Source organism: Phalaenopsis equestris, unplaced genomic scaffold (genome assembly GCF_001263595.1).
Source record: "Phalaenopsis equestris unplaced genomic scaffold, ASM126359v1 Scaffold000041, whole genome shotgun sequence".
NCBI classification, from domain to species: domain Eukaryota; kingdom Viridiplantae; phylum Streptophyta; class Magnoliopsida; order Asparagales; family Orchidaceae; genus Phalaenopsis; species Phalaenopsis equestris.
The window spans coordinates 463,965-476,137 of NW_018164483.1; the positions used below are offsets into that span (position 1 = coordinate 463,965).

The following is a 12,173-nucleotide window of genomic DNA, read 5'->3' on the forward strand; positions in this document are numbered from 1 at the left end:
TGATATTTAAGAAATATTTATATGAATGATACACCTCTAACAAATCTCTATTATTTGACATGAATCTCGAGGCATGACACAGATCTCAAGAAAATATTTTGAACATAGAGTATTCAAATCTTGATAAAAAGTCAGCTTTGATTTTAGCAAACTTATAGTCAAACTGACCGACTCGATTAGATATAAAAAAATAAACCATTACGAGAAATCAAGTCCAGATCAAATCATTAAACCACTATTGGAAGATTTCCGAACATATTTAAAATGTCAAAAGAATGTTGAATCTAACAAATTCATAGTCGAATCGAGCTTCTTGACAAGACGAATTCAACGAACCCAAGATTGCTCAATTATGACATTATCGAGGCCCCCAAATATCCATCAAACGCTGTCTGATTAAAGGAAGCTCTTCGAACCATCTGATCAAAATAGTTCATACTCCTTCATTAATTGCACTCATATTACTATAAATGGAGACCCTCTTCTCTCATAAGAGGAGAATTTGAGACTTGAGAGAGAACTTAAGGCTTTTAGAATAAGTTGAAGTTCAGCACCATCCCTACCATCGTCGATCGCCGCGGGCAGCCGTCAACTACCGTCGATCGCCGTCGACCCCCATTGATCATCGTAGACCATCACTGACTTTAGTCGACCACTGCTGATTATCGTTGACAACCAACAACCACCGTCGAGCACTCCTATCGTTGTTAACCACTACCGACCATCGTCAACCACTACTAACCACATTCGATTACCACTAAGTGTCGTTGACCACCGCCAATGAGACACTGTCAGTCAATATTGTAACTTAGAAAATCTAGCAACTCTTTCTCGTCTGCAGGACAAGGAGTTTTTGTAACATATAATAATTTTTTACAATCGGGCCAGACCACTTGATTTTTTTTTCTTTACGAGTTTTTCCACATAAAAAATTTAGTGTCATTACTAGTTATTTTATTTCACCAAAATATGTGTTAAGTTTTCGTGCAACATTATTACGATAATTCATGACTTTACTGCTGCGACTCATAAATCAAAAAGGTCACAATTTCACTATTCTAATAGAGTGAGAGAGATGAAAGAAAAAAAAAAAAAAAGGGAGAATATTCACTTCAAATTCTGATCTGAAAGACTTATGCATTACGGGTTCTTATACTTATCAATTTATATGGTATTTATTCTACAAAATATGAGCCATCCAGTCTATAAATATACATAAAAAATTAATTATTAAAATAATTTCCAAAAAAATATAAAATATTTAATATAAAACTATTTTTTTTTTTTCCAAAGTAGACATTGAAATACAGTTAACATAATTTTTTATTGTATTGGAGCATTTAAATCCAAAGTAGACATTGAAATACAATTAACATAATTTTTTATTGTATTGGAGCATTTAAATGCAGTTGGCAAACCTATGTAGAAAACCTTGTTGCGTCATTTTTATCTGTAAATCTAATTTTTTTTAACCAACTGTGCCCGTCAAGGCCACACGACCTGACGTTTGTTGAAAGGATGATGGTCAGGACCTGCTCTTGGGACAAATGATTGCGACGCAATTATTTTTTTTGGAGTTTTTTTTTTTTTTTCCTTAAAATCGATTTTATTTACATAATAATAAGGGCAAATGTGCAATAAATTTGGTCAAATGTAAAAAATAAATTATAACAACAAATGGCAAAAAAGCGCTGGACCTACAATATTTATTAATTACACTGATTCTTGCATAAAATCAGCAACTTTCATCATAACAAATATACCAAAAACAGACAATACTCATAAGAGAAGAAAAAAAAAATAGCACTAAATCTTGTTCTCCCATATACCCTTAAACTTAACAGGATTTACTGACGGCCCGAAGCCTTAATCCCGGGGGGCTTATCCCGTGATTGCCACCCAAAATTAGGGGTACCTTCGTCATGTGAGAAAATATATCTCTGTCCCCCGTACTTTTCCTCTCCCGGCCCAACCCCTTTCATTTCTACCCGCGCAGAGATAATAAATAAGATTAATTTCTCCGGAAACGTAATTAATTCCCCGGATTCTTCTTCCCATTAACCTACAAAAAAACAAATTAAAAATTTTCTTTCTTAATTTCTCGCCAGCTGTCCTTCACCTTGCCTCAGGTCAATGCGTCCTCCGCCAGCCATTCCCGGTCAACGCTTGTCTTCATGGAATTCCAGCTCAGTGAAGTGGGTAGCTCGGTTTTTAGAAAAATTATTAAATGAGAATTAGAATGGGGCGAATAAATGTGAATTTAGTATTATTTGATAATAGTTATATCACTAAAAATCTTCAATCCGCAATTATAAATTTCACAAGTCGTATTTAATATTATGTTAAATATTACCATAATTGTATGTTCAAAAATAATATGCACAGATTTTGAGGTATTTTAGTCCGTGCTCCTGTCAAATTAATTATCCTCGGCCAACATTTCACTCCGACGGAGGACTCTAACGGAGGAATCAGAGAAGGGATTTTTCTTCTCAACGGAGAACCCGACAAGTGGTTGTCAATGAGGGGTGCAAAAAATTATAACACCTGTAAGCGACAAACTCCGCAAGTTGTGCAAAAAATTCTAACACCCGATAGGGACAAGCTCTATGAGGGGTGTAAGAAAATCCTAACCCCCACCAACGACAAGCTCCGCGAGGAGAGTAAGAAAATTTGCGAAGATAAGTTCCGCGAGAAGTGCAAAAAATTAAAATTCTAACAACCGACAACGATAAGCTTCATAAGAGTTGCAAGAAAATTCCAACACCAAACAGCTCCAGGACCCTACTCCGGGGTGAGCAGTTTCAGAACGTCGCTTCGGGGCAAACAACTCCAAGACTCCACTCCGAACCGAACAGCTCCAAAACTCCATTCGAAGGCAAACAACTCTAGGACTCAACTCTGAGGTAAAACAACTATAAGATTCCACGTCAAAAGCGAGCGATTATTGAACTCATCCATAGGACTGGCAAACGAACAAAGAACTTTGTAGAATTGGTTATACTCAGCTGACATTTCACTCTCATGAAAGATACATATGAAGGGCATTTCCCTTCAAATGGAGGATACCGACGAAGGACGTATACCTCCCAATGGAGGATATTGACGGAGGTTTTTTCCCTCCAAAGGGCCACTTGAATTCGACAACTAATCCAACAAAAAATCTCCACAATGATAAATAGAATGATAAGATGACAATAAAAATGCCAGAACTGAGAGAAAAAATGCATAACAGAGAGTATCATTAGCAAACAACGTGTTGAAGATTTGTAAATTTCCTCTATCCTTATCGCAACTGTCGCTATTAAGGAGCAAGAGAATTAAGAACACAATATGTATAATAAAAAATGGTCTGCATGGATTTTGAGGTAATTTGAATTCTGCTCCCGCCAAATTCGCTATCCTCGACCGACGTTTCACTCTGATAGAAAACTTCTTTCCACCGACGGAGGAATCAAATAAAGACATTTCCACCGACGGAGGAATCAAATAAGGACATTTCCACCGACGGAGGAATCAAACGAGGGACTTTTCCTCTTGACATTTGAAACAAACAAATGATTTTTTAGCAGAACATAACAATACAAATGACTAAAATATCAAGTACCCCCATTTTAAAGAGTAATATTATAATTTAATTTTCAACCCGTCTATCAACCATAAATAGAATGATGATTTCATATAAAGGGCCTTTTTAGGCTCCTCCCGCTTGTAATCTCAAATTTTCTGCAATAAAATTGGTCCTTCATGGAATTCCAGCTCAGTGAAGTGGGAAGCTCTGTTTTTAGAAAAATTATTAAATGAGAATTAGATCGGGGCGAATAAATGTGAATTTAGTATTAATTGATAATAATTATATCACTAAAAATCTTCAATCAGCAATTATAAATTTCACAAGTCGTATTTAATATTATGTTAAATATTACCATAATTGTATGTTCAAAAATAATATGCACAGATTTTGAGGTATTTTAGTGCGTCAAATTAACTATCCTCGGCCAACATTTCACTCTGATGAGAACTCTAACGAAGGAATCAAAGAAGGGACTTTTCTTCTCAACGGAGGACTCGACAAGTGGTTGTCGATGAGGGGTGCAAAAAATTATAACACTCGGAAGCGACAAACTCCGCAAGTGGTGCAAAAAGTTCTAACACCCGAGAGGGACAAGCTTTATGAGGGGTGTAAGAAAATCCTAACCCCCACCAACCGACAAGCTCCGCGAGGAGTGTAAGAAAATTTTAACCCTTGGCGAAGATAAGTTTCGCGAGAGGTGAAAAAAATTAAAATTCTAACAATCGACAACGACAAACTCCATAAGAGTTGCAAGAAAATTCCAACACCAAACAGCTCCAGAATCCTACTCCGGGGTGAGCAGTTCTAGAACGTCACTCTGGGGCAAACAACTCCAGGACTCCAATCCGAACCGAACAGTTCCAAAACTCCATTTGAAGGCAAACAACTCTAGGACTCCACTCTGAGGTAAAACAACTATAAGATTCCACGTCAAAAGCGAGCGATTCTTGAACTCATCCATAGGACTGACAAACGAACAACGAACCTTGTAAAATTGGTTATACTCAGTTGACATTTCACTCTCATGAAAGATACAAACGAAGGGCATTTCCCTTCGAATGGAGGATACCAACGGAGGATGTATCCCTCCCAATGGAGGATATTGACGGAGGTTTTTTCCCTCCAATGGGCCACTTGAATTCGACAACTCATCCAACAGAAAATCTCCATAATGATAAATAGAACGATAAGATGCAATAAAAATGTCAAAATTGAGAGAAAAAAGTGCATAACAGAGAGTATCATTAGCAAACAACATGTTGAAGATTTGTAAATTTCCTCTATTCTTATCGCAATTGTCGCTATTAAGGAGCAAAAGAATTAAGAACACAATATGTATACTAAAAAATGGTATGCATGGATTTTGAGGTAATCTGAATTCTGCTCCCGCCAAATTTGCTACCCTCGACCGACGTTTCACTATGACAGAAGACTTCTTTCCCTGACAGAGGAATCAAATAAGGACATTTCCGCTGACAGAGGAATCAAACGAGGGACTTTTCCCCTTGACAAATGAAACAAACGAATGATTTTTTAGCAGAACATAACAATACAAATGACTAAAATATCAAGTACCGCCATTTTAAAGAGTAATATTATAATTTAATTTTCAGCCCGTCTATCAACCATAAATAGAAGGATGTTTCATATAAAGGGGCTTTTTAGGCTCCTCCCACTTGTAATCTCAAATTTTCTGCAATAAAATTGGTCCACAAACCCATAAACACCTCATTTCACTACCAAGGGGGGTAAGTTTTCTTCTCTCTATCTAATTTTCTAGATCCTAATGCTCTATCTTTTAGGCATGATCTATCAGACATATTCAAATCTGATAATAATATTATCATAATATCATCAAATATAATAGGTAAATGGGAATTTCTCACTTAATATTGGGCAGTTGGGGGCTTCCTTCTGCTCATTAATACCAACCTTTCGAAACTCGCTGCTTTGTCTCTCTCTTCGGGAGCAGAGATACTATGCCGCCTTTATTTCCTGCTCTTCGAACTATAAAAGCTGGCCACCGGCAATGCCGGTAGCGCTTCGATAACGGCGGCGCTGAGTCAGATCAACCGATGGTAACACTCCTCCGCCATCGCTTCTTACTCCTCTTCATCGCCGCCGGATTCCTCCCCTTTGCCGCCGGAAAAAACCTCAGCTCTGCCGTGGATTTTGCTGCGCTGTACAGCCTCCGCGCCTCGCTGGGTTTGCGCGCACGCGACTGGCCTCGGAGAGTCGACCCGTGCTCGTCATGGGCCGGCGTTGGCTGTGATGCCGGCGGGCGAGTTGTGTCGCTCGACATACACGGGCTCCGGCGGACTCGACTCGGTCGCCTGAACCCTCGATTCGCAGTCGAAGGGATTCAGAATCTCACTCGGTTGTCTTCCTTTAACGCTACTGGATTCACACTTCTTGGCTTTATTCCGGACTGGTTCGGCAGCCACCTACCGCCATCGCTTGCCGTACTCGACCTTCGTCGGACGTCTATTTACGGGGAGATACCATACTCTCTAGGCGGGGCCACTGGTCTCAAGGTGCTCTCCCTCGCGGAAAACTCGGTTACTGGCAGTATCCCTCCCACACTAGGCAAGTTGACAAATCTCTCATTTCTCGATCTCTCCCGGAACTTGCTCTCCGGCGATTTGCCTTCCGAGCTTACTGGCATTGGCAACGTCACTTACCTTGACCTCTCTTCCAACTTTCTCACCGGCGCAGTACTATCGGAGATCGGAGATTTGTCGAAGTTGGAAACCTTGATTCTTTCTAATAACAGCTTCACTGGCTCCATTCCTCCGGAGCTCGGGAACGTCTCTTCCCTCGTTACACTCGATCTCAGCTTCAATTCGCTGTTCGGTACTTTGCGTGATGAGTTGCGTAATCTTAGGAGTTTGCAACATCTGAACTTGGGGGGCAACTTCCTTAGTGGATTTCTAGGATCAAGTTTCTTCTCCGATTTGTCATTGCTTGAGTCGATCACATTGAGCCGAAATAACTTCTCCGGCAAGCTACCGGACTCACTATGGTCGCTCTCAAAATTGCGATTCCTTGATGTTTCCTACAACAACTTCACAGGCAGCCTGCCGGATCTCTCTCCGACCAACGCCAATCACAATTCAATTGGTGGTTCAATTAATCTTTCACATAATATTTTGTATGGTTCGATCTCCTCAGGGTTTGCAGCCCTGCTTTCCAGGCTTAGCTATGCGGACATATCAGATAACTATTTTCGTGGTTTGGTGCCTCATTATCGTACCGGCAGGATTTTATCTTTCAAATCGAACTGCTTTCAGAATGCTTCGAGCCAGAGAACCCATGCTCTATGCGAGAAGTTTTATGAGGAAAGAGGGATACCCTATGATGATATTGTGAATGAAAATGCACCTCCAGCTGCTAGCCTCAGCTCCAACTCATCCAAGAACAACAACGCCTGGAAGTTTATTGTCATTGCGATTGTTGGCGGGACTGCTCTCCTTGTGTTTCTGATAATATCTATCGTGCTGTGTTTTAGATGGTGCAGTAAACATTCATCTGAGAGGAGGGATGCCAATCTGAGTGCTGCTTCATCTGCCCTTGGAGGAGGCTCTGCCGCACATCCTGCAGTTGCTGTCAATTTGCCAGTTGCGGGTGCGGCCTTCTCATTTGAACAATTGACACTGGCAACCTCAAATTTTGGCGAGGGAAATCTAATCAAGCATGGGAAATCAGGAGATATCTACCATGGAGTGTTGGATAATGGGATGCATGTGATTGTTAAGAGGATAAACATGAGCAAAGTTAAGAAGGATTCTTATATGGTGGAATTGGATTTTTTTGCTAGATTTTCACATGAAAGGTTGGTTCCTTTTGTCGGTCATTGCTCGGATAATGAGAATGAGAAGTTTCTTGTTTACAGGCAAATGCCTCATCGTGACTTGTCTAGCGCACTTTATAGAAAACCCTCACCAGGGGAGGATGGTTTACAGTCCCTGGACTGGATAACAAGGTTGAAGATAGCAACAGGGACAGCAGAGGCTCTCTGTTTTCTGCATCATGAGTGTGTGCCGTCATTGGTTCATAGGTACCCTTTTAGATTCTCTACAGTAATTTTTTTCTTATTTCAGCATTTTAATGTTTAGGTTGAAGATGGTTTTTTATGACTTAAAAATGTGAAGATGATATGTTATTCTGGGCTTAAGCTACTTATGGTGCTTCATGTATATGATATTTACATTTTTCCTTTCTCTTAGTATGAACTATAAAGTAAAATAGTTGTTTTATGCCAGTCAGATTTGTTCGAACTATTAAAAGACAAATCTAGTGCTTAACATGTTGTCATCGTACTTCAAATTACTTTGTTTTCTTGAGTCATTTCAGTTTTTAACCATCTCTTCAATCATACAATTCCGTGGCCATGTAATTTTCCGCTGTTAATAAGATGTTGAATTCATGCTTCTTTTTTGGGATATATACATACATAATTCATATGTATTTACATATCTAACACTTGAACTTTAATTTTTACATATTTTCCACCTTATCTATGCATTGAAAGGTGTACTTCACTTTTACATATTTTCCACCTTATCTATGCATTGAAAGGTGTACTTCACCTTTTAAAAGTTATATTTTTAAAAATCAAAATAGTGATATTTTCGATTTTATATGAAAATTTTGGATGGTATAAATATAAAAAAATTAAGTTTTACTTTCTTTTATGTTTTTTTTATCAAAAATATTTTACATATTAAGCACTGTCTTTATTGGTTTGTGTTTTACTTCACTAACTGTTGAAAAACTATAGCCAGAGTTTAGTCACATGCAATTACGAGCATGCTTATATATACGCTTATATACAATAAGCAAACACTCATATTTACGCGGTTCGGCAAATTGCCTACGTCCACAGAGTTACAGAGGATTTTATTGTTTTGAGAATTACACTTGTCGATTGCTTCGATGATTACAAGAAAAAACTCTGTCTCTCTCTTCCTCTCCCTCTGTCTCTCCTCTCTCTTCATCGTAAGCCACTGCCGAAGAAGATGCCTTGAAGAGAACGAAACATGGGATGCCTAGAGTTTCACCGCCACAAGAAAAAAGTTGCGATTCAATTTTTCTGCTGCTTATGTTTGGCTGAAGGAAGGAGTCACGCGAAAAGAAGGTTTTGTATATATTTGATTGAGGAAGTTCTTTTTTTTAAAATCCAACTTTCTTTTCTGCACACTTTGAAGGATGGTGGGACCCTCATCAAGAAGAAGCGGGAAAACCAGTGGGATGCTTTGATTCGCGAAAATAGTGGAAGAGGCGGGAACAATTTCCCGATTCGCGGATTTAGAGACCTGACTCCACTTAACAAATCTCTTACTTGGAGACTGGTACACTGGTTGCATCGTCTTCTTCCTCAAACTGATATCCTCTACCTCTGCAACCCAAGATCCCTGTCTTCAAGCTTGAAAACTAATTGAATTTGTGCAGAGCTTCAACTTCTCAAGTGTAACACCCTTAGTCAACATATCAACAGGATTCTTGTTTTCACAAATTTTTCCAAGCAACAACTGTCGGTCATCTAACAATGACCGTATGAAGTGATACCTGATTTGAATGTGAGTGTACCTGGACTGAAATGTTGGATTGCTGGTAAGGAATATGGCGCTCTGACTGTCACTGTAGAGAATGCCCTTCTGATTCTTCTTGCCCAATTCTTCCAAAAAGCTTTGTAGTCATATCATTTACTTTGCAGCATTTGAGACTGCTATATACTTAGCTTCTGTAGTAGACAAAGAAACTGTCTTTTGCAGATTAGAACCCCATGATATTGCATTGCCACCAAGAGTGTAAATATACCCTGTAGTACTCTTGGTATCAATGTCTCCAGCTAGATTAACATTAACATAGCCCTGTACCTCTGAACCCTTTTTTGAAAAACACAGGCAAGTTTTTGAACAGTCTCTTAGGTATCTCAAGATCCACTTCACAACTTCCCAATATTCATTCCCTGGATTACTCATGTATCTGCTAACAACTTCCACTATATGACAATATCCAGTCTGGTGCAAATCATAACATACATAAGTGAACCAATAGCTGAAGCATAAAGATCCTTACTCATGTGATCTCGTTCATTCTCTGACTTAGGTGACTGATTTTTGCTGAGTTTGAAGTAACTGCTCAAAGGTGTGTAAACTGGTTTGACCTTATCCATATTGAACCTGCTAAGTGCCTTTTTCACACACTCAATCTGAGAAAATCTCAACGTGCCTCTGACTCTGTCTCTGACAATCCTCATGTCAAGGATTTGCTTTGTAGCTCTCAAATCCTTCATTGCAAAGTGCTCTGACATTTGCCTCTTCAGATTATTGATTTCATCAATAAGCATATCATCCACATACTGTAATAGGATGATATATGAATTATCAAAGTATCTGACATAACAACAGTGATATGCTTGACATTTGCTGTACCTTGCATTGTGCATGAAATTATCAAATTTCTTATACAATTGTCTAGGAACATGCTTCAGGCAATACAAGCTATTTTTCAGTCTGCAAACTGAATATTTCTTTCCCTTTACCACGAACCCCTCAGGCCGGTGCATGTAGATGTATTCTTCAAGATCTCCATGAAGAAAAACTGTCTTCACATCTAACTGCTCAAGGAAGAGATCTTCTGTAGCCATCATAGACAATACCATTCTGATGGTTGTGAGCTTCAACACAGGAGAAAAAATCTCTAAGTAATCAATGCTCTGCTTCTGCTGGAAGCCTTACAACAAGTCTAGCCTTTTACCTCCTGCTGTCATCATGCTCAGTCTTTACCCGGTACACCCACTTATTGTACAATGCCTTCTTCCCTGGTGGAAGTTTTGTCAACTCCCAAGTCCGATTCTCTAGCAGAAAATTAATCTCCTATTTTATGACCAGCTCTCACTTGCTAAAATTTTCATTTTGCAAAGTTTCTTTATAACTTTGTGTAGCTGTAGGGGTGGACGACTCTGAAAGTGTCAACAAAATTTAGTTCAAGGTCGGTGATTAATGTTGATGAGAACGTCTATTCCCGACTATGCAAACTGTAGTTGTAGGGGTGGAAGACTCTGAAAGTGTCTGCGGAACAATAGGAATGGGTGCCTCAGACCTACTCTTTTCATCATTTCCATCACTACTCTGCACTGCGACCTCTGGTAGATCATTAAACATTACCATCTTGGGTTCTTGCGATTCTTCTTTATGTGACCAATTTTGCCACAATTCCAACAAGGTGTTTTCTGACCAGACCCTCACTTACTCTTACCTCTGTAGTTTGATTTTAGTCTTCCTCTATTTGAGTTATTGTCTGGGGTTCTTTCTCAAGAATCAACATTCAGTGTTGAACTTGAACTTGAGATCTTGCCAGAGTTTTTTCTGTGCACTTTCTCAGCCAAAATCAAATCACGAATATCATCATATTTCAAGTTAGATTTACCTTTAGAATTGTTAACTGCCATTCTCATGACTTCCCAACTATTTGATAATGAAGTCAGCAATATCATAACACATATCTCATCGTCAAAATCAATTTCAACAAATGACAATTGATTTGTGATGATATTGAAATCATTTAGATGTTGAGCAATAAACACACCTTCCGTCATCTTTAAGTTGAATAATTTTTTCATATAATGCACCTTGTTATTCACCAATGACTTATCATACATACCTGATAAAGCTGCTATGAGATATGCAGTAGTCCTTTCCTTGATGACGTTGTGGCAACAGATCTCGACGGGGTTAATCAAACGACCCCCAGAGCCCGTCGATCCAACAGATTTCAATCAACTTCAGCCATCTTATTTGGTCGTTTTCCCAGTAACAGAAGATTAAGTTTTTTTTCTCATAGAGGTAATTCTATATCTGCATCCTCCAATAATCAATATCTGTGCCATCAAATTTCTCGATTCCTGATGCCATCACTTCATCTTTAGTTGTTGATTCCTGATGCCATCATTTCATCTTCAGCTATCGTTTTTCCTTAGACCTGAACCTTGACTTTGATACCAATTGTTGTGAAAACGATTGTGAGAAAGTAAAAAATGGGAAAAAGAAAATTGCAACACAATAAACAGACGCAGATTTACATGGTTCAACAAACTGCCTACGTATATAGAGTTGCAGAGAATTTTATTGCTTTGAGGATTACACTCGTCGATCGCTTCGAAGATTACAAGAAAAAACTTTATCTCTCTCTCTCTCTCTCTCCCTTTCCCTCTGTCCCTCTCCTCTCTCTCCACTTTAGGCCACAACCAAAAAAGATGCCTTGGAGTGAGCGACACATGCAATGTTTTGCGATGCCTGGAGTTCCACTGCCACAACAAAAAAAGTTGCGATTCAATTTTTCTACTGCTTTTATTCGGCTGAAGGAAGGAGTCACGCAAGAAGAAGGTTCCAACTTTTCTTCTGCACACTTTGAAGGATGGCGGGACCCTCATCAAGAAGAAGCGGGATTCTTTTTTTCATTTCCTAAAAAACAAAGGGAAAACCAACGGGATGCTTCGATTTGCGAAAACAGTGTAGGAGGCAGGAACAATTTCCGATTTGTGAATTGAGAGATCAGGCTCCACTTAGCGCGCATATATATATATATATATATA

At 39.0% G+C, this 12,173-nt stretch overlaps 1 protein-coding gene across 1 annotated transcript in view; it reads left to right on the forward strand.

Moving 5' to 3' along the window:
* Positions 1 to 5,485: 5,485 nt before the first annotated feature.
* LOC110019043 (probable LRR receptor-like serine/threonine-protein kinase At2g16250) overlaps positions 5,486 to 12,173 on the forward strand; it is a gene marked incomplete in the record, with an annotated part of 55,953 nt that continues 49,265 nt past the window's right edge. Inside the window, 1 exon segment of the mRNA XM_020716566.1 lies at positions 5,486 to 7,631. Within this exon segment, the coding sequence (XP_020572225.1) occupies positions 5,650 to 7,631 (1,982 nt within the window).